Source organism: Elgaria multicarinata, chromosome 7 (genome assembly GCF_023053635.1).
Source record: "Elgaria multicarinata webbii isolate HBS135686 ecotype San Diego chromosome 7, rElgMul1.1.pri, whole genome shotgun sequence".
In the NCBI taxonomy this organism is placed as follows: Eukaryota; Metazoa; Chordata; class Lepidosauria; order Squamata; family Anguidae; genus Elgaria; species Elgaria multicarinata.
Genome location: NC_086177.1, coordinates 110719854 through 110743566, shown reverse-complemented (window position 1 = coordinate 110743566; position 23713 = coordinate 110719854). Strand labels below are relative to the sequence as shown.

The 23713-nt window shown below is 44.3% G+C and overlaps 1 protein-coding gene across 2 annotated transcripts in view; it reads left to right on the top strand.

Moving 5' to 3' along the window:
* TSNARE1 (t-SNARE domain containing 1) overlaps positions 1 to 23713 on the top strand; it is a 504015-nt gene that overhangs the window by 192979 nt on the left and 287323 nt on the right. For both annotated transcript variants that reach the window (XM_063131213.1, XM_063131212.1), the window contains exons 4-5: positions 3292 to 3369; positions 10360 to 10429. In XM_063131213.1, coding sequence (XP_062987283.1) covers positions 3292 to 3369; positions 10360 to 10429 — 148 coding nt within the window. The remainder of the gene's footprint in view (positions 1 to 3291; positions 3370 to 10359; positions 10430 to 23713) is intronic.

Genomic DNA, 23713 nt, shown 5'->3' with positions numbered 1-23713 from the left:
TTCTGACTCCAGTCCATAAGAGATTGTAAGCTCCTCCTCCTCCTCCTCCTCCTCCCCCTCCTTCTTTTCGCATGAAAATCTGTCTCTATTTTCATGCTTTTTTCTAAATGTATGTACCAGCTGTGCAGATTTTTTGAAATGTTTGCCTTCTTCTCATACTTGTGCACCGTTTTCATATGTAGACATTTGTTCATACATAGTTTTCAAATATACGCATAGAATCATAGAATCATAGAATAGCAGAGTAGGGTCATGGCCTGTTGGTAGAGCCCCTGCTTTGCATGTCATAGAATCATAGAACAGTAGAGTTGGAAGGGGCCTACAAGCCCATTGAGTCCAACCCCTTGCTCAATGCAGGACTCTATCTTAAAGCATCCCTGACAGATGGTAGTCCAGCTGCCTCTTGAAGGCCTCTAGTGTGGGAGAGCCCACAACCTCACCAGGCAACTGATTCCATTGTCGTACTGCTCTAACAGTCAGGAAGTTTTTCCTGCTGTCCAGCTGGAATCTCGCTTCCTTTAACTTGAGCCCGTTATTCCGTGTCCTGCACTACATTCGCATGCTGTCGAACATACCTTTTTTGAGGGGGAGGGGTCTATAAATCACATTGCAAGCTCAGAAATGTACAGACTTCCACTGCAGGTTGCTTTCGAGTCCATGTTTGGTGCAGACGGTGCAAACTGGGTAAAATCACGATAAAAAAATAAACTGAAATGAATTTCTCATACTTTCCTACTTGTAGGGCAAAGCTGCTGAGTTGGAAGGTGAAAAGGGTCATTAAGCCATCATGTGCCTGGTGATTTCTCCATGATCTCACCATCCCTGAAGTTTCCCCCACCCCTCCCAAAATTATGCCTGTTTCCTTGTTTACGGATATCCTGAGATGGTAAAAATAGTTACACATGTCTTGAGGGGCCTTTTTTCCCCAGTAGGGAATGGGCCTGTTCAGACAACACATTAAACCATGGTTAGGCCACTAACCCCTTTGCAGCTAATGATTAGTGAGCGTCTTTCAGCTATGATTATGTAGCCACCGTGGTTAGGAATGGTTCGCACGGCACATTGAGTCGTGGTTCGCACGACACAGAAGCCATAAGATTTAGCTCAAAATGCTAAATTAACCGCCATGACTTAAAATGTCATCTGAACAAGGTCTTTGTGGATTCCAATTTTGGTTCTTTATGGTTGGTTCCAATTTTGAAGCCTGACGAGGAAGCAAAAAAATGTTAAAAGTAGCCTGGGTGGCGGGGAGGGATTTTGCTGGAGGTAATAGGTGGGAAGGATAAGTTTTTTAAAAATATGCACCCAATACCCCCACATACACCGCCGTCCCAAGGATGGTGAAATTGCTGCCCCCCACCCCTGAAGGGCATGGACACACCCACACCCTGAACAGCTCCGTGTCTGTTTTGAAAACCGAAGGAGGCTGGAAGAAGCCAGGATTGTCATCCCCCCCCCCCCCCCGGTGGAGCTTGGAATCTTCCTGAGATGGTAGGAAAAATCGGGATAACCAAGGTCTCAGTTATCCTGTGGAAAGTCCCTGCCCATCTCTGGTTGCCTCCGGGATCCCCTGTACATCATATGGATGCACAGGGACGCTCCTGAGCTGATCCTGGGATAACTGCATGGTGTAGACATGTCTTAAAGTTGAGAATCCCAGAGGTAGCCTGTTCCCACAACATTTTCCACCCTACCACATCATGCCAGTCCTTTTACAACTCCATTGGCTGCCAGTCCAGGTCCAAGCCCCATTCAAAGTGCTGGTATTAACATTTAAAGCCCTAAACGGCTTGGGGCCAGGCTGTCTGAAGGAATGCCTCCTCCCATATGTACCTGCCCAGACGTTAAGGTCATCCTCAGGGGTCCTTCTCCGCGAGCCCCTGCCAAAGGAAGTGAGGCAGGTGGCTACCAGGAGGAGGGCCTTCTCTGCTGTGGCACCCCGGCTGTGGAATGAGCTCCCTAAGGAGGTTCGCCTGGCACCTACATGATATTCTTTCAGACGCCAAGTGAAGACCATTTTATTCTCCCCGTATTTTAACAGCCTATGAATTCAATTTTAACTTTGCTGTTTAAATTTGTATTTTTTTGCATTGCTGCTGTTTTTTTTATCTTGGTTGTGCTTTTATATTGTATTTTATATTCTGGTTTTATACTCTTTGTTTTATACTTTGAATGGTCTTAATTTTTGTGAACCACCCAGAGAGCTTCAGCTGTTGGGCGGTATAGAAATGCAATAAATGAATAAATAATTTGGGGCAGCCAATCAGAAGGTGAAGTCATTCGGGGTTCCCTTTCCTCTAAAGGCAGGTAACGCCTGTTGTCCTTATTTTTCGTTTTTGGCTAAATCTATCCATTTCTGTCCACATGCGCCACCACCCTCTTGGTCGCCCAGCCATCCCATCCCCTGCTCGGCCAGAGCCTTCTCTTTCTTCCATTCCTTGGATGGGACTGAGTTGCCGCATTCCAGATGCAGCCGTTTTGACTCGTTTCCCAGGTCGCGCTACCTTAGAATCATAGAATAGCAGAGTTGGGAGGCGCCTACAAGGCCATCGAGTCCAACCCCCTGCTCAATGCAGGAATCCACCCTAAAGCATCCCTGACAGGTGGTTGTCCAGCTGCCTCTTGAAGGCCCCTAGTGTAGGAGAGCCCACCACTTCCATAGGTAACTGATTCCATTGTCGTACTGCTCTAACAGTCAGGAAGTTTTTCCTGATGTCCAGCTGGAATCTGGCTTCCTTTAACTTGAGCCCGTTATTCCGTGTCCTGCACTCTGGGAGGATCGAGAAGAGATCCTGGCCCTCCTCTGTGTGACAACCTTTTAAGTCTTTGAAGAGTGCTATCATGTCTCCCCTCAATCTGCTCTTCTCCAGGCTAAACATGCCCAGTTCTTTCAGTCTCTCTTCATAGGGCTTTGTTTCTAGACCTCTGATCATCCTGGTTGCCCTCTTCTGAACACGCTCCAGCTTGTCTGCGTCCTTCTTGAATTGTGGAGCCCAGAACTGGACGCAGTACTCTAGATGAGGCCTAACCAGGGCTGAATAGAGAGGAACCAGTACCTCTCACTGCCCTAGCTATCATTCCCCGCTACCACGATATATTTGGTGCCGGTGAATTGCTGGTATTGGATACTGACCAAATAAGTAAAATATGTCCCTAGTTGAATTGCACACAAATTAATTATTGGGTCTGTCTTTGAGTGACACGTGAACGTTCTAAGTTGGGGTCAGAGTAGAAGTTACAGCCTGATGTATTAACATCTCTCTCTCTCTCTCTCTTTCTCTCTCTCTCTAGCTACACAGATCGATCCCAATGAACTGCAAGAACTTTTTCAGGATACGTCTGCCAGCGTCTTCCGAATTAATGCCAATGGTGCGTATGTCAAACATGGTGGATGTTAATGTGTTGAGTGCATTGTATATGTAAAGAAAGCAGGAAGGCCTTTTCCAACAGCAAAAGACCAATCCTAGTTCAACGCATGGATAGCATGTTCTTTTTAGACAAGGTATAATACACACACACACACACACACAGATTGTCCAACATATGCTGCATCAAAGAGGTGCAGATATGTTTCAGGCCTTGTTAAAATCATGGTCAGGATCTGGTTGGCCACCCCTGACCCTTGGAGCAGCTGGTCGGAGCTTGGGGTTGGCCTACCCGATACTTTTCTTGAGCAGAACCTCATCACAGCTCCAGCTTCCGAGATGTTCATTACGACCATAATTTCACCTACCTATTTAGCTGTCAGTTTAATTGTTTAGTTCATAGATGCCTGACAACATAAACATCTTAGAAATAAATGAACTAAGAACACTAATAAAAAAGTACAGTATATCGTAACTGAGGAACTAATTGCTGGTGAACGTACTGCAGGGAGCAATCTAACCCTGGCCAGATGGAGTGCTTGGATATGCAAATAGCCGTGTTTCTATAATTTCAGTTATTAATGACTGAAGGTGATAGTAGGCTACCACATGGAGTTCGAGTTTCTTGAGGTAAAGAACAGCAGAAATATTTGCATAGCAAAGATAATCCCACATTCTTTCAATGGTTCTGGAGAGGTCCCAGTTGCCATCTTGGAATGGTGTCACCAGCAATTGCTAAGACAGGCGGGCTCTCTCTTGAGTCTTTGCATCGCCTCCACAACATATGACTGTATGTTTGCAAAACCCACGTTTCTGAAATCCAGCCTGTGTCCAGAGGTGGACTCTCACTGGGTCTGTTCACACAACACGCTAACCCACACTCACTGGTTGAGTGTGGTTTTTTTGAACCATGGGTTGTTTATTGAACCGTGGGTTTGTGTGTTGTCTGAACTCAGCACATTTTCTGCAGGGTGGGTTGGCGTGTTGTCTGAATGCTGCCAGGGTGGCTTGTTAACCGTGTAGCATGGCTTGTTAACCACCCTGAAGAACCCAGCAACAAACCATGGCTTGTCAAGGTGGCTTCTTTGAGAAAATAAGCTACACTGCATGGTTAAGCCAGCCTCTGGTTCTGGGGCTCTGCTTTACCCCACGGAGGACTCTGATTCAGATAAACTGTGGTTTGCTCCACTTCAGGGGGAACCCCTCCACGCCCTCTTCTATGCCTTCCCGGCCTGCATATGTGTCACTCCACCCTGACTCCCCTGCGGCTTCTATCCATGAGCCACACAGGAGCTTGAGATTCCAGAAACACATACCAGTCTTTTAAGACCGGCTGGCAGAAATTCTTCTGGCTGGACTATTCTTCTACAATTCTTCTTCTAGAAGAATACTTCAGCCAGCACTTCATGCAGTGCCCTATCCAAGGTCCTGACGTGACCCAGAGAAGACAATGAGTGCCGTGTTGGAGTCCACTTCCCCTAGACCTCATGCCGGGTCAGGACAACTAGCTGACACATAGGGCCATTATAATTACCCCTCTCCCAATATACTGCCCTGCTTTTCTCTCCCAATTTTTCTGAGCTGCTGGAGATACATTCTCACCATTTGAGTGTGTTTGCCTCTATACATCATGTTCTTCTCTGAAATTGTGTTATGGCAATGTCTGTGTCGTGGCATGGGGCTCCTGTCTGAAGGTCTAATTGACCTTGACATATTTTTAGAAGCTGTCTTATTTCATCTCGAAATGGACAGTGTGCAGGGTTCAATGTCTCCTTGATTTGTGGCGGCCATGGACACAGACATGAACTATGAAGAAGCAATTCACTTATACAGGGAACCTCTAGAAAGGATTCTCTCCACTGATTTCTTTCTTTTAAAATCTCAGTATCTGGGATTTTCAAATACTGTCAGGATTTTGCATGTATCACACCCAGTTTATATGCTGTACATTGTTATATACCAAAACAACAACAACATTTGGACATATATAATACAGCTTCAAAAATATTTCACCGACAACTGGCCATCAAATTCAACGTCATCAAACAACCTGCACCTATACATACTCACTGAAACAAGCTTGGAAAATGCAGATCACAAAATGTACTGGAACAGAACACAGACAAGACAATCCCTTGCAAACATCCTGACATAATAGGTAATGACAAAAAGAAAAGAAAAAAACACTTACTTCATCGACAAAGCAATACCTAATGACAAAAATGTTACAGAAAAGAGAGAAAAATATACACTGCTAGCCATGGAAGTTAAAGAACGAAGACAACAGGAAAAGGTTACAATCATTCCGTTAGTCCCATTAGTCACTGGCATCACATCAATTATTATTTTTTTACAGAAAAACTTCACAAACTGAGGCCTTAGCTAGACCTAAGGTTTATCCTGGGGTCGTCCCTGTCTGCTCCCGGGGTATCCTGTGTGTCATTTACATGAACAGGGATGACCCCGGGACAATCCTGGGATAAACCTTAGGTCTAACTAAGGCCTGAGCCTACCAAAATACATCCACACCAACATCCAGAAAGCAGTCATACTTAAAACATGCTCAATAGAAAGGAAATTTCTGAATTAGTAAAAGACTTGGCAAAGCCCATCATGTCCATCGAGAAAAACTGCCATGAGTGAGAAAAGAGATGACAATGACGATCATAGAATCATAGAATAGCAGAGTTGGAAGGGGCCTACAAGGCCATCGAGTCCGATCCCCTGCTCAATGCAGGAATCCACCCTAAAGCATCCCTGACAGAGGGTTGTCCAGCTGCCTCTTGAAGGCTTCTAGTGTGGGAGAGCCCACAAACTCCCTAGGTAACTGATTCCATTGTCGTACTGCTCTAACAGTCAGGAAGTTTTTCCTGATGTCCAGCTGGAATCTGGCTTCCTTTAACTTGAGCCCGTTATTCTGTGTCCTGCACTCTGGGAGGATCGAGAAGAGATGATATCATGACAAAATAATAAAACTATAATGTATCTCCAAATATGAGTATACACATTCTCTCATGTATGCTATTTATGAAATCATGAAAGCAGAGTATACAGTTAATTTTAAGACTTGGCTGCCCTTTTCACATCATGTCACAACACAGCAGGTTTCAAATTCCATTCCTTCCAATATATTGCAGGGAAAATAAATAACAATTGGCTTGTAGATAATTCTAACTGTCCTGAGATATTTTGTAAACCTTGTCGCGAATTCTCCAGAGTGGTCATTGTAATGGTACTAGAAGTCATCTGTAGGCAGAGGGCAGCAAAAAAGCTAACTAGACATGGAACTCCAGCATGGTTAGAACTTTGGATGGGAAATTGTGAAATCTGAGCTGAAATCTCATGTCAACACTGAACTCATGCTTGTAGATGTAGGTGGTATAAGGAACAGCAATTGGTTCAGATGTTGGTGTAGGCAGTATAACAATAAAACTGAGCATTCATTCATTCATTTAAAGGATTTGTATCCCACCTTTTGATTTAAAAAGCCCTGGAAGCAGTTTACGAATGAATTGATTTAAAACACAATGAAAGCATCAATAAAAAACTTTAAATAATGCAGCAGAAAACAGCACAGTAAGAACTACAAAAGAGGGAAACAGGAGCTACGCAGCCAAATAAAAGGGATCATATCAGCTCCTAAAAGCACCAGAATAGAGGAATGTCTTCTCCTAGTGCTCATAAACAAATAAGAATGAAGGTTCAAGGTGAGGCTGTCTAGAAGAGAAAGTTCCACAGTTTGAACACCTCCAAAAAAGGACCATTTTCCATTTGCCAATCTTCAAACACAGATCTCATGGACCTCTTCTGGGCCTGTTCAAATATTAGGCAATTTTAGAATGAAACCCTATCTATAGTCAATTAAATGACAAGGTATCAGATTTTTTCCAGATCCCCAAACACTTGTACTTTGCTACGTAAAAGAAGAAATAGAATCAGGGGATCAGCAACTTCCGTTAAACATTCTAATAGCAGGAAGAATTTGCATTGCTCAAAACCAGAAATCAGAAGAACCTGATATGGGATATAGGAACTTGTTTTGTTCACAAACTTACCTTCATGCAAGAAGTCAATGTAATTCACAAACAAACTTCTTCACAGGACCATGGTCCTTCATTGATTTTGGGAATGAAAACTGTAATAACAATATTTAGCCATGTTTCCCGTTCCATGTTAAGTGTTTATAACTTCATTGTTTGTCATCATCATTAACAACAACAACAATAGAATGTGTCCCATTCTTTGTAAGCTAGTTACCTAAACTGAAAGGGCATGGACATATGCCTTCAGAGGAGGGCAACCAGGATGATCAGGGGTCTGGAAACAAAGCCCTATGAAGAGAGACTGAAAGAACTGGGCATGTTTAGCCTGGAGAAGAGAAGATTGAGGGGAGACATGAGAGCACTCTTCAAATACTTAAAAGGTTGTCACACAGAGGAGGGCCAGGATCTCTTCTCGATCCTCCCAGAGTGCAGGACACGGAATAATGGACTCAAGTTAAAGGAAGCCAGATTCCAGTTGGACATCAGGAAAAACTTCCTGACTGTTAGAGCAGTACGACAATGGAACCAGTGACCTGGGGAGGTTGTGGGCTCTCCCACACTAGAGGCCTTCAAGAGGCAGCTGGACAACCATCTGTCAGGGATGCTTTAGGGTGGATTCCTGCATTGAGCAGGGGGTTGGACTCGATGGCCTTACTCTGCTATTCTGTGATTCTGTGATTCTATGATTCTATGACTAATGGAATAGTTATGGCATTATTATTATTTTCATTTCTATACTACCCAAAGCTCTTTGGATGGGTTGGACTCGATGGCCTTATGGGCCCCTCCAACTCTACTATTCTATGATTCTATATAAAAAGGGTCCTCAAAATGATCACAGGTGATAGGTTCATATGGGAGAGGGCGTTTCTTTAGATATTCCAGGCCCAGGCATTGAGAATACTTAACTCAAATGTGATTTCTGTGTTAACCAAAGTAGAGATCCCTAGGTATATTATAATCTAAACTCTGTGAGTTCTTAGATGCTAGCTTCACTTTTGTCAAGCAGTTCTTTATTTCTGATGATGTAGGCAATGCATAATAATGAAGTGTCTTGATTAAAGGACACTCTTAAGGTACGTTTGAAGTCCATGTCTCCCCCCCCCCTTTGTCATCATCAGCATTCCCCCTTCCCAATCATCAGCACACCTGTGTCTAAAATGAAGGACTAATTCTGCTTATTCATATAAATTAAATGTGTGTGTGTGTGTGTGTGTGTGAGAGAGAGAGAGAGAGAGAGAGAGATTTTACTAATTATGAGGCACCATCCAGCTCACATTCAACTCTTGTTAGTCTCATTGATTTCTGTGGGGGAGCTGTGCACATACTTAAATATTTTCTTATAAAACAGTGGTGCCCTATGATGTCATTAATTTCCATTTACGATAAATTTACAATTGAAAGTGAAATGCAAAGTTAGTTTATCACATGGCTATAAATTAATCTGAAACGTGCTTAATCTCGATGCTTCCAGCACCATGTCTCCATGCTACCAATTTAGGAACAGCCTTGATGTGTAATATCCTTATTGTGGATTATAACGATAAAGGTTTGCTATGTCAGTACAGAGCTAAAATATTTGGTGTTTACTAGGAAGCGCCTTATTAACTCCTGTGAAAGCTAGAAAAGGGATTCGGTGATGGAAGAAAACTTCAGGATTTGGCAAGATTCATGGTTTTGTTTTGTTTTGTTGATCAGATGTAAGAGCTCTTCTAATGTAAGAGCCTCAATTCATGGGTGGGATTTTATAAGACTTCCTTATTTTTGCATTGTCTATTTTCCTGCAAAGAAAATCCATGCAAGCTGCAGTGGTGAGGTGTGGGATTTTGTTGAGGCATAACTTTTGGGACCAAAGCAGAAGTTGCAATTTGTGGCCCTCTGAATGTTTTGGCCTATAACTCCCATGATGCTTCACCATTGGCTATGGTGATTAAGGCTGGTGGGAGTTTTAGGTCAAACATCTGGAGGGCTGCAGATGCCCACCAGATGTTTTGTCCTGGACTAAGGATGGCATCTCCACTCTGCAGTGGATTTATTGACTGGGATTTTGCATTCTCCTGCCCGACAGCCTCGGTCACCCTATCTGCCAAATGGGAATATTCTTGCTACTGCAATTTCACCTGTGTTAACATTTGAAGCAAAAAGCAGAGGTTTGTCTCTGTATGTGTGCATGTGGAATTCCTTCTCGGATGAAGCATCTGGTGAAAGTTTATTCAATTTATTTATTTATTTATTGCATTTATATTCCACCTTTTTTCCTCCATGGAACCCAAGGTGGCATGCATAATCCTCCTCCTCCTCTCCATTTTGTTCTCACAACAACAGCCCTGTGAGGGAGGTTGGACTGAGTGTCTGTGACTGGCCCAAAGTCACCTAGTGGGTTTCCATGGGCTAGTGGGGACTAGAAGTCCAGAATCTCTTCTCGATCCTCCTAGAGTGCAGGACATGGAATAACGGGCTCAAATTAAAGGAAGCCAGATTCCAGCTGGACATCAGGAAAAACTTCCTGACTGTTAGAGCAGTACGACAATGGAATCAGTGACCTAGGGAGGTTGTGAGCTCTCCCACACTAGAGTAATTCAAGAGGCAGCTGGACCACCATCTGTCAGGGATGCTTTAGGGTGGATTCCTGCATTGAGCAGGGGGTTGGACTCAATGGCCTTGTAGGGCCCTTCCAACTCTGCTATACTATGATTCTATGACTCTAGAACCTGGATCTCCCGACTCCCAGTCCAATACTCTAGCCACTACACCACACTGATTGAGGAAAGCCTACTGAGTTTTTGATAAGATTATCTTAAATCAAAATGTGACCTCACATGTTTTAGCACTGATCATGGTCTTTGTCTTTAGGTTGATGCAAAGATATAATGGAATAGCACTTGCTAACTTAGTTGCTCCTGAACTCTGCCCTGTAAGATGTTCCAACAGTGTTTCTCTTCTTCTGACAGTGACATCTCTGGAAAGGAGCCTGAAGTCTCTGGGGACACCAAATGACACACCAGAACTGCGTGATGGATTGTGAGTCTCTTTCATGTGTCTGTGTTTGTCTGTTACCCTCTTTTCTTCCAACTTCCTCCCCTGTCCCTCATATGTATTTTTGCATTTGCTACCGTTTAATTCGGTTCTAAGCTGGTACTTTTTCCCAGCTTAAACTGGTACGTCAGCTGCAATTCTATCAAAAAATGAAGGATCTTGCCTCCTCAGTTATTCTTGCTCTGTTGACATCCAGGCTGGACTACCGTAGCACACTGTACTTGGAGCTGCCTTTGAAGACAGTTCAGAAACTTCAGCTTTTAAGGAGAAAATCGGATAATAAATCTCTTAAACTAGACTCCATGTGTACTAGTGACAGCCCCTTACATCCTGTCTACAGTATATCTGCCTTAGGTTCAGAGAGATGTGGTTGTCATGACAATGAGCTACACAGACATCAACATAACTTGGACAGAAAGTAATTTACACACAGACTTTTCATACTTAAAAAAGAAATAGAAGGAAAATAATCAGGGCAGTGTGTATTCAAGAACAGTTTAAAATGCTGGTTTTGACCCCAAGTTATTTGAAGGACCACCTTTGCCCTTATTGGGGCCATTATCATAGAATCATAGAATAGCAGAGTTGGAAGGGGCCTACAAGGCCATCGAGTCCAACCCCCGATTCTGTAGCCAACTGTGAATCCACCTAATAGTTGTTCCATCTAGCCCATTTTTAGCTAGTTTCTTAATCAGAATATCATGGGGCACTTTGTCGAAAGCTTTGCTGAAGTCAAGATATATGATGTCCGCAGCATTCCCACAGTCCACAAGGGAGGTTATCCTATCAAAAAATGAGATCAAATTAGTCTTACGAGACGCTCTTCTCACCTGGCTGCTGCCAAGGGCAGGAGGTCTTTTCAGTGGTGGCCCTACACCTCTTGAATCAGCTTCGATCAGGTGTACAATGGGTCAATTGTTTGCAATTTTACAGGTAGGCTTTGAAGACCCATCTGATTCGTCTTTGGGCTGCAGGTTTTATTGGTATCACTTCTTTCTATATTATTATTATTATTATTATTATTATTATTATTATTATTATTATTATATTATATTCGTTGGTTGTTGTTTTTCTATTGTATGTGTTTATAAGTAGCCAGCCTATTTAGGGCAGAGAAAAGAAAGGACTTCTTCACAAAGCACGTTGTTAAACAATTAGAGTTGCCTTCACAGCATGTGGTGAGGGCCATCAACCTAGGTGCCTTTTAAGGGAGATGTTACCATTTCATCCAAGATGAAAGCTGCTAGTTATGATGACTGTATGGCTCCAGGATCAGAAGTAGCGTGTGTCTGAATACCAGTCACTGCATTCCCAACAGTAGGAGTGGGCTATTGCCCTCATGCCTTTCTGGTGGGCTCCCCATAGTCATCAGGCTGGCCACTTGTAGGAGCCCTATCTAGACAGGGATAACCTAGCTTCAGTCGTCCATGCTCTGGTAACCTCCAAGTTAGATTATTGCAATGCCCTCTACATGGGGCAGCCTTTGAAGACGGTTTGGAAGCTGCAGCTCGTGCAAAATGCAGCGGCCAGATTGATTTCGGGAACCAGAAGGTTCGACCGTATAACACCTGCTCTGGTCCGCTTCCACTGGCTGCCTGTATGTTTCCGAGCCCAATTCAAGGTGCTGGTTTTGACCTATAAAGCCTTACACGGCTTGGGACCACAATACCTGACGGAACGCCTCTCCTGACGTGAATATACCCAGTTACTACGTTCAACATCTAAGGTTCTCCTCCGGGTACCTACTCCGAGAGAGGCTCGGAGTGTGGCAACGAGGGACAGGGCCTTTTCGATGGTGGCCCCCAGACTATGGAACGATCTCCCTGACGAGGCTCGCCCAGCGCCAACGCTGCTATCTTTCTGGCGCCAGGTTAAGACTTTCCTCTTTGCCCAGGCATATGGTGGCACATCTTAATCACCCACATGATTAGTTTTTTAACGGTTTTTAATACTTTATGTGTGTATGTTCTGTGTTTTAGAATTTTAAATTGTGTATACTCGTTTTTATCTTAATTTTAGAATTTCTGTAAACCACCCAGAGAGCCCTGGCTATGGGGGCGGTATATCAGTGCAATGAATAAATAAATAAATAAATAAACAAACAGAATAGTGGTCCACACTAGATAGGCCTTTGGTCCAGCCCAGCAGGGCTAGCTTTATACGCCTAGATACTGGGTAACATTGAAGCCTGGGAGTTTTCCAGTTCTTTGAGGAGTGAAAAATACTGCTGGGAAATTGTGACTTCCATTTCCTATTTAAGGAAAACCGTATTCGGTAAGCATGCAAGGTCGGACGCTGCCACAGAGCCACCACCAGGTACGGTAGTGTTGTTGGGCATTCCCAGGACCTAATAGGATGGAAATCCTCCACTCTCGAGTACTTCCTTCTCTTTTCTGAACTTCTACAGCCCTTGTTTCTCCCAAGCTGGTCACCTATTTCTCCTTGAGCACCCTCTGATTTAGAAGGTGTTTAGAGAATAATGGGAGAGCATTTGGTAGCTTGATAGCTTTTATTGTTTACATTTTTAAGTAGGGCTTTAATTGCACAGTAAAAGAGTCACGTGTTTTAAGACTGTGTGCAGCTCTGCTTCAAAGGACACAGTAATGCCAGTGTCAAAGAAGGAAAATGAATTGTGGGGGTGGGGTGGGGGATCTGTAAAAATAAATAAAAATGTTTAGGTCCTAAAGTCCTACTCAGTATGAGCAGGCTGAGGAATAGGGTGTTTGTTTGTTTGTTTTCTGTCTAAACATACATAGGATTGTGTCCTTAATGGGGGCGTCTGCATTATTGTTTGGGAAAGACAATTAAGTTCATTTTTGTAAAAACACGTGACCCAGTGCTGTTGGTGACTTCAAATAGAAGAAGAAATGAAAAGGTGTGTTACGTATTTTCTGACATACGTTGGCCACTAATTTCACTCCTGTGTTCACTACAGAGCCAGTGTGGCATCGTGGTGAGAATGTTGGACTGGGACGTGGTAGATCTAGGTTCCAGTCCCTGCTCAACGATGAAATTCACTGGGTGATGTTGGGGCAGTCCCTGTCGTGCCTAGGCCTGTTCACCTTAGGCTGGGGGGAAGGAGTTTCTGGCGATCAATCGGAATCAGGTTCTGAAGCAGAAGAGACAGCGCCAAAAATGTACCAGCCTACATGGGAGGTTGGCGAGGTAATTCTCACGGGCTCTTCACTAGCTGGGGATGAACTTTCACCAGACCTTATCACTAAAAACGTTAACAACACAGTCTGTGGGAAATCAGTATGGTTCAGAGGGGGAGGGCACATCAGGGCTGGCTGATCCTAGACACCACCGCAGATTGAAATGGGTGGAGCTAAAGGAAGGCGAGAGAAGTTTGGCCCTGCTAGCTTCTCGCCAAAGACTTCTTCAGAACCAGCCTCCTTGACGTTTAAGCGTTCTGGGAAAAGGCTTTCCCTTTTTTCTTGAAAGGACAACGGTCTCGCTTAGTTTGCATGGTTTTGCCTAGAAGAAAGTTCCTAGAGCAGAGCTTTCCAAACCGTGTGTCGTGACACATTAGTGTGTCAGCTGCAGGGTGTAGGTGTGTCGCGCGAATGGAACGAGAAGCCTCTGGGTCTACGTGAAATAAGCAATACCAACTTGCATGCATTTTTACGCAGCAAAGATGCCGATTAGTATGGTGCACTACCCTTATCGCTGGTGCGCTCCTGTGCACATGGCCCTTTTAAGATATAAAACAAAATGGCTGACGTGGCAGGGCTTTCCTTTACCCCGTCACATCGACGTGTGGATAGGAGCGACAGCCCGTGCTCCTTCTAGCGGGGGCTTGCCCCTCCACATGCCCAGATTTGTGAACTGCCCAGAGAGCTTCGGCTATTGGGCGGTATAAAAATGTAATAAATAAATAAATAAAATAAAAAAAAATTTAAGTTAGGTCTAGCAAGGCCCTTGGACAGCTTTTGGATTCACGTTTCAAAAATGCATCCAAACATAGATAAAAAAGCATTAAAAATTCTTCTGCAGTTTTCTACTACATACCTTGGTGAAGTATCCTTTTCAACAATGACAAACTTAAAGACACTGAATTGTAGAAGCTTAAAAATGCTTGATGACAAAATGCGAGTGTCTTTATTTAATATTCCACCAAATATTCAAAAGCTGTGTTCATCCCATCAACCTCATACATCTCATTAAAATGGTAAGTAGTTATTGGTGTTATTCATTTTTTAAAAAAATTCTTGCACAGATTTACATTATTGTTACTCATGACAACAATCTTGGAAATGTATGTTATTATCTTACAAATCATATATTTTTAATAAAATATAAATGAAAGGTTTTCATATGTTGTGTCCCCATACATTTCACAATTACAATTTATGTATGTGTCCGTATCTCTTATAAGGGGTTAGTTTAACCTCCGGTTTGCTAGTAAAACTGAATTGCTGTGTTGCGAAATGATGCATGTCTAAAAAGTGTGTCACCGACATGAAAAGTTTGGAAAGCTCTGTCCCAGAGGTTAGACTCTGTTCAGGTGGGAAGAGCTGTTTATTGCCTGAATAAAGCTTTGTGGATTATGTGGCAGGCCTCTTCATAGGGGCTCAGCTACACCAAGCAGGATATTGCACTATGAAAGCGGTATGAAAGCAGTATATAAAAGGCAGGAGCCACACTGCTGCTTTATAGCAGTATTGAAGTGCACTGACAACTGTTGGGGCCCATCGACACCTACCATATACCGCTTTCATGCTGCTTTCATACCACTATATCCTGCTTGGTGTGGCTCCTGCCTTTTATATACCACTTTCATACTGTTTTCATAGTGGAATATCCTGCTTGGTGTAGATGAGCCCATAGTCTCCCAATAAGGTGGGAGGCTTTGGGAAGCACGACAGTCACAGACTCTCAGCCCAACCCACCTCACTAGATTGTTTTAAGGATAAAAGGGAGAGGAAGACGGTTATGTAAGCTGCCTTTTATGGAATTCACTACCACAAGGTGTGGTGATGACCACCAAGTTGGATGGCTTTAAAAGAGGCTTTGATACATTCCTGGAGGAGAAGGCTACCAATAGCTACTAGCCCTGATGGCTATGAGCTACCTCCAGTATCTGAGACAGTAAGCCTGTGTGCACCCGTTGCTGGGGAACATGGGTGGGAGGGTGCTGTTGCACTCGTGTTGCATCTGTAGATTCCCCATCGACAGTTGTGTGAACAGAATGCTGGACTAGATGGACCCTTGGTCTGATCCATCGAGGTTCTTAGGTTCTCATCTACTGTACCTTTGAGCAGGTGCAGTTTTGCGTTTTAAGCTCTCTTAAATCATGGCACCGTCACGACTACAGGAATAATATGGAGCTCTGATAATATGGAGCTTCTGTGGCTCTGATGCTCTCACCACATTGACTTGGGAATAAGCCCCCTTTTGTTGGCTATGATGTATTTAAAGGAAAAATAATAAAATGAGCATCTGAGACCATCTGTGGCCAACGGGCCACTGCTGACAAAGGAAGGAAGGAAGGAAGGAAGGAAGGAAGGAAGGGGGTTGGATAAATTCCTGGAGGAGAAGGCTATCAATGGCTACTAGCCCTGATGGTTGTGTGCTATCTCCAGTATTTGAGGCAGTAAGCCCCTGTGCACCAGTTGCTGGGGAACATGGGTGGGAGGTTGCTATTGCACCATGTCCAGCTTTGTTGGTCCCTGGTCGACAGCTGGTTGGCCACTGTATGAACCGAGTGCTGGATTAGATGGAGCCTTGGTCTGATCCAGCATAGCATTTCTTATGTTCTTATGCCTTGGGTTCCTTACAAGAGATATACATGTAATAATCAACCAATCAAATAAAATCTCACTTCATCCCTGAACTACATGAATGGCCATAAGCAGCCCCACCCTATCTGTAAAAATGAGGATAATGATCCTGGCATACTTTACAGGATCGTTGTAGCAATTGGTGAAATACAGTCTATGAAATGTATTGAGCACCTGAATGAAAGTCTCTACTCAGTGATAGAGTGAACATAGCCTAACAAGCTAAAACTTAATCTGGGCAAGACAGAGGTGACTTTGGTCTGTAGGCAAGCTGATGGAGGGCTGAGCAGGTAGCCTCTTTTGGATGGAGTTACATTCTCAAACCCAAGAATTCTCCCACCCATGTTCCCCAGCACCAGTTGCTGGGGAACATGGGTGGGAGGGTGCTGCTGCATCATGTCCTGCCTTGTTGGTCCCTGGCCGATGACTGGTTGGCCGCCGTGTGAACAGAGTGCTGGACTAGATGGACCCTTGGTCTGATCCAGACTCAGGGCTCTTCATATGTTCTTATGTTCTTAATCTGGCTCACAGCTTTGGAGCTCTTCTGGACATGACTTTGCTCTGCGTGGTAAAGGATGATTTTTACAGCATAGTTGGGCTCACAAGCCACAGCCTTCCCTGGAAAAGGTGGGCCTCTTCATCAGGTCTAGGTTAGATTACGGTTTGGATGGCTTTAAAAGGCAGTTGGGTACTGTCCTGTCCCTCCCAAGCCCACATACTTTCGATGGGAGGCAAATGATGAGGCTTGCTAAGTAATCTACAAAGTCTTTATTAAGCAACAAACATCTCTTTAACCTGAATAGAGTCTACCTCTTTGAAACTAAGCAATTACTATGCAAACTAAGCAAGACAATTGTCCATTGAAGAAGAGAGAGAGGAGTTACTTCTCAAATGCTTGTAACTTCAAGGCGCCTGGTGCGGTGGTAGTTTCTGGTGCAATCTCTCCCGACTTTCTCACAGCTTCTTTACGCACTGTGCGTTTGAGCTTCTGGCGGATTCTAGCATCAGTTAGTGTTTCAGAATGCTCACCCCCGGAAGCTCCCTCGTTTCCCTCTGAGGGTGTAGGATTTGGCCTTGAGGAGATAAGCTCTGGAGTGGGCTGATTACCAGCTGAGGCCTCTCCCGTGAGAGCTTCCTCCCCCACGGGTATGGTCTGGCTGGTGTCTGGCGCTGCGTCTTCTAGTTCTGAATCTGATTCTGATTGATTACCTGAAACCCCTTCTCCCGAAACAGGGGCAGTAGGGTTAGACATGACAGATACATTCCTGGAGGCAAAGGCTATCAAGGGCTACTAGCCCTTATGGTTGTGTGCTATCTCCAGTATCAGAGGCACTAAGCCTACAGTATATGCACCACTTGGTGGCTAATATGGATGGGAGGGTGCTGTTGCATTGTGTCCTGCTTGTGGGTCCCTGGTCGACAGCTGGTTGGCCACTGTGTGAACAAAATACTGGAATAGATGGACCCTTGGTCTGATCCAGAAGGGCTCTTCCTATGTTCTTATGGTTACAGACTTTGTGTGAGGCTGCCTTTAAAAAGTGTTTGGAAAATTCACCTAGTTCAAAACTAAGGGTGTATGAATAATTTGTTTAGTTCATTTCTGATGAAGATTGACCCACTTCACACCATCCAGCGCAAACATGCACAGGGATGCAATCTGAAGTCAAAGTTCATACGTTTCCCAACTTGCAATGTCATTTGAGGCTTACACGCATTTGAAAAATGCGCACAAATGCACTTTAATCCATGGGAGAGGGATGCATACATTTGAAAGATGCACACAACTGATGTGTGCATTTGGAACAAATACGCAGGGAAATGCCCACAGATTTTCATGCAAAAAATAAATAAAAATCAAATAAAAATCAAAGCTTGCAAACTGATATGGACTCGAGTCAGAACAAGCTTCGAGGTGGAATTCAGCTTGCGTCCGGCTGCTTCACACATCTCTATTCAAAGCAAGCAGAGTTTTGACACCTTTATTGTGAAACCTTCCTTAACTCCTGGCCTGTTTCCAAGCCAAGGTTGAAGTGGCAGTTATTGTCTTTAAAGTCCTAAATCAAGTGTGGAAAGAAAGTAGACCTTCAGAATGGTTTGGACGTCCAACTCCCAACATTCCTGAACACCGGCCATGCTGGCAGGGGCTTCTGGGTGTTGAAGTCCAAAACATCTGGAGATCTACCTACTGGTCACCCCTGTCCTAAATGATATGGGCCTGAGATACCTAAAGGGCAGCCTTCTTTTACATGATCTTAGCTCATCTGCTCAGCCGTGCAGGCAGACTCTGTATCCAACCACTGGCAGAAATGCTGAGCAAAAGACATTGGGCTCTAATTGGGCTGTCCAGAAGCCCGTGCCGGTAGCGAATCTCCGGCCTGATGGTTCCAGGAGAGCTGACAGCTCTGGTCATGTTGGCAGCTCCATGGAATTTAAATCTCCCCTTTAATCGGTACACCATTCCCTTGGGGATAAACTTACAAAGTGTAGCAGGCAGAGCATTTAATTAAGATCTTCCAAGGCGATGACCCACATGCTTAGTAAAATATCTAATGAATAATTACCCACATAATTTGAATATTCATTTATTAAACTTATATACCACACAACTGGCAGGTGTCATTGGGGCAGTTTACAGTCATACATCAACAACAACTCCCGTAACTTCAGAACCAAAACAATAAATACAACAACGAAAATATCCATGTATTAAAACATGGAAAATGTTAAAGAGCCAAGAGTAAAGGTAATAATGAATACTTTCTAGAAGCGGAGGGGTTAATCTGATGTTTAAACATATACAGGGAGGGTGCCAGGCAGATCTCCCTGAGAAGGGCTTTGCACAGACAGGGGTCACTACAGAGAAGGCTCTGTTACTGGTAACCATTGGTTGTCCCATTGTATCTGGCAGCACCCAAGAAATTTTTCAGGGTAGACCACTGAGATTAATACAGAAATTCATAGAATCATAGAATCATAGAGTAGCAGAGTTGGAAGGGGCCTACAAGGCCATCGAGTCCAACCCCCTGCTCAAGGCAGGAATCCACCCTAAAGCATCCCTGACAGATGGTTGTCCAGCTGCCTCTTGAACGCCTCTAGTGTGGGAGAGCCCACATCCTCCCTAGGTAACTAATTCATAGAATCATAGAATAACAGAGTTGGAAGGGACCTACAAGGCCATCGAGTCCAACCCTCTGCTCAGTGCAGGAATCCACCCTAAAGCATCCCCGACAGATGGTTGTCCAGCTGCCTATCAAAATTTTGAATTGAGATGTAATAGGTTTTAGAACAAATTGCCATCTACTTCTGTTAAAATAATTTTAATAAATAAATAAATCACTGCAGTGCCCAAGGAATCCAATGAGTTCAATTGTCAAGTGCTGGCAGATATATAGAGATAGAAAGATAAAACATTTATGTCAGACAGAAGCTTTCAAGTGTCCACATTTCTAATGGAGGGTAGGATTTTAATACTATTTCTTTGGGTTTTGTTATTCTGCTTGTATAAGCTTTATGCGAGTGATTTCCATAAATATTTTGAAATGGTGTTTCATGTCTATTAATATGTTAAGCCCTTCAAAGTAATACCTTCCCAGTTTAACGTTAAAGCTGTTGGGATTAAGTATATCTAGTCACAGTGTGTTTATCAGGGCTGGTATCAGCTGCATGGAAGAGCTAATTCAGATGGCAGGGGTTGTGTGTGGGGATGGCTGAGAATGCAGCATTTGCAGTTGTCATCTGATCTACACAATGTGTTAAGTGGGACACTTGGGGCGAGGCAATGGCAATTTTGTACGTTGAATCCAGCTTTGCTAACACATTTTGCAAAACTGTAGAGTTGTATGCATTGATTTCATTTCCACCTTGCTTTTCCTCCGAGGAAGCCAGTGTCAGGTATAGGGTTCAGCAAGGCCTTGCAAGTTGTAGGTAGATTTAATTAGAATTCGGCTGGAATGTCAGAATCTGTGCAAACTTACCTTTGTCAGGATTCTCAGGGGAGAACTCTAACAATAAAAAATCAACCTCAGTCTACCCTTACACTGAGCGGTCGATAACACACACAGTCACAGGGAAGGTAAAACCTCAGGCACAAGGAGTCCCATGCTTGTACTTCAGCCCAGGGAACTACCCACCACCTGAGTCGGTGGAGAAAAAGTCTGATGGTTAATCCCAGCCTGCCTCTGCGCTGAGCTGACCACAAACACACAATCCAAAGGAAATCCGAGTTCAAGTCTATGGAAAGGATCTTGGAATTGTTGTAGATCACAAGCTGAATATGAGCCAACAGTGTGATATGGCTGCATTAATAGAAGTATAGCTTCCAAATCGCGTGAGGTACTGGTTCCTCTCTATTCAGCCCTGGTTAGGCCTCATCTAGAGTATTGCGTCCAGTTCTGGGCTCCACAATTCAAGAAGGACGCAGACAAGCTGGAGCGTGTTCAGAGGAGGGCAACCAGGATGATCAGGGGTCTGGAAACAAAGCCCTATGAAGAGAGACTGAAAGAACTGGGCATGTTTAGCCTGGAGAAGAGAAGATTGAGGGGAGACATGAGAGCACTCTACAAATACTTAAAAGGTTGTCCCACAGAGGAGGGCCAGGATCTCTTCTCGATCCTCCCAGAGTGCAGGACACGGAATAATGAGCTCAAGTTAAAGAAAGCCAGATTCCAGCTGGACATCAGGAAAAACTTCCTGACTGTTAGAGCAGTACGACAATGGAACCAGTGACCTAGGGAGGTTGTGGGCTCTCCCACACTAGAGGCCTTCAAGAGGCAGCTGGACAACCATCTGTCGGGGATGCTTTAGGGTGGATTCCTGCATTGAGCAGGGAGTTGGACTTGATGGCCTTGTAGGCCCCTTCTAACTCTGCTATTCTATGATTCTATGATTCTATGAAAGCCTCACAGTACTTTTCATGGCACAGTCCTGAGAAATCCAAAGTCCAAATAGAAGAGAGTCCATGTGCAGAGTGCTTTTAAAGTCCCAAATGGTGATGGATCCAAACAGGGAGGGGTTTGGGGCCATGAGTGGGAAAACAGGCTTCCAAACAGTGGGAAGCCTGTTTTCCCAGAGTCCATCCCAATGATTCGAGCACAGGTTCAAACCTACCAGTATCAGGCTCCTCTTACATTTTCAGAAGTGTAACATCTGGAACAGCCAGACCCACAGTTCTGTCATGTCTAGCTCTTCTCCCCCTAAGTTAGAAGAAAGTGTTTCAAGTGATCAATCAGAATCAGACTCTGAAGTAGAGGAGTCGGGGCCAGAATCAGGCCAGCCTGTACCAGTGGGGGAGAAAGCTCTCAAGGGCTCTTTACCAGCTAGGAGTGAACCCTCTCCAAAGCTTATCTTGTCAAGAGCAAATAATACACAGTCAGTGGGAAGCCAACATACTTCCGAGGGGGAGAGCACAGAGAAATTAGCTGATCCTAGAGTACGCCGCAAACTAAACGGGTGGAGCGAAAGGAAGGCGAGAGAAAGTCAGCCCAGCTGGTGTCCTGTCAGAAGCTGCCTCAAAACTAGTCTCTCTGAAGTTAACACGTCTTGGGAAAGGGCTTTCCATTCATCTTAGAAATTAGACTCTCTTCAGGTGGGAAGAGATGTTTGAATAAAGCTTTGTAAATTACTTAGCAAACTTCGTTATTGTCTCCCAAGAAAGCAGGAAGTTTTGAAAAACACAAGTTCTACAGTGAGGAACCTGCCTCCCGGCTTTTAGATAAATTCTCCACAGAGGTCCCGTGAATCCAAACCAGGAAGAGATTGCCTCTGTAGAGAAATGTCTAAACTGCATTTGAAAAACGCTATTTCGAACCATTGCACTTTGAACGGAGGAGCACATTGTCTGAATGGAGAGCGCCCCACGGGAAGAAAGTTGCTTAACATTTCATGTATGCAGACTCAGTGTCTGTTGCTGTCAGGGGCAGGCATTCATTGCTCAGCCGAGTCCTTCAGGGGGCTGAAGCGTTAATCCAATCAAGCTGATATTTAGTGAAATCCGTGCATTGGCTCAATGTGAGGGCTGGCTTATTCCTGGAGATTTATGTCAGGCCGGAAGCTGGAAGCCACTACTCTTCCGAGAGTGTCACATCTCTGATCCTTTGACTTTGATTGCCAGGCCAAAGAGTTATTTAAGTTGCCTTGTCTACCAAAGTGATTATCCATTTAATCTGAAGTGGCTTCCAATAGCACACATTCTAGGCTTTTCGGAATCTTTAAACAGAAAGGTTTGGCTGTGTAGCTTCTTTGATCAAGCAAGGGGATGGAACATTTTCAGGAAGGGAAGTTCCATTTATTCATGCAGTTGTCATTAATTAGTCTAGGAGCCTACTGCATGGTGGCTGTGGGTATCAATGGACACTTCTGTTGATGTCTACTGGGCTCTCTGACCCTCCTGATTTTAATTTTATTTCTTAAGATCTCCCCCCCCCTTTTTTTTTTAAGTGGGAAGCTGGCATGCTGCAAAGAAAAGTGCTCCCCTTAAACATTGTCTTTATTTCATACAATTGTAGAATCACGGAATAGTAGAGTTGGAAGGGGCCTATAAGGCCATCAAGTCCAAGCCCCTGCTCAGTGCAGGAATCCACTTTAAAGCATCCCTGACAGATGGCTGCCCAGTTGCCTCTTGAAGGGCTCTAGTGTGGGAGAGCCCACGACCTCCCTGGGTCACTGGTCCCATTGTCGTACTGCTCTAACAGTCAGGAAGTTTTTCCTGATGTCCAGCTGGAATCTGGCTTCCTTTAACTTGAGCCCGTTATTCCATGTCCTGCACTCTGGGAGGATCGAGAAGAGACCCTGGCCCTCCTCTGGGTGACAACCTTTCAAGTACTTGAAGAGTGCTATCATGTCTCCCCTTAGTCTTCTCTTCTCAAGGCTTAACAGTTCTTTCAGTCTCTCCTCATAGGGCTTGGTTTCCAGACCCGTTGCCCACCTCTGAATCCTTCTAAACCAGCCTTCCTCAACCTGGGGCGCTCCAGATGTGTTGGACTACAACTCCCAGAATTCTCGAGCCAGCTCTGCTGGCTGGGGCATTCTGGGAGATGCAGTCCAACACATCTGGAGCGCCCCAGGTTGAGGAAGACTGCGAAACCAACAGAACTCCTCTAAAGCAATTGAGTAGTTTAGTGTTTTGGAGTTCCGGCCCGAAACTCTCCAGTGCACTTAGGTTCTTTTAGGCTCTCCAGTTTGTTTTCTGGGATTTTTTTATTTTTTTTTAATGTGATCAGCCAGCTATGCCCACGATGGCAGGCATCTTATATAACTGGGCACCTATTCATCCATCCTCCCCTCCCTCATTGCCAGCCATTTAGGACATGAGAAACGTTAAAGGTAAGGACAAGCTAATAGCAGTACAAAATAGAAATAAAACACAATCAAACAGTTAATCTTTGTGCAGGTTTAGGCAAATTTAGCCTTCAAAAGCTTTGATAAAAAGCTTTTAACTTGGCACCAAAAGGAGGCCAGTACCTGCGCCAGTTGGGCCTCCAAGGGGAGG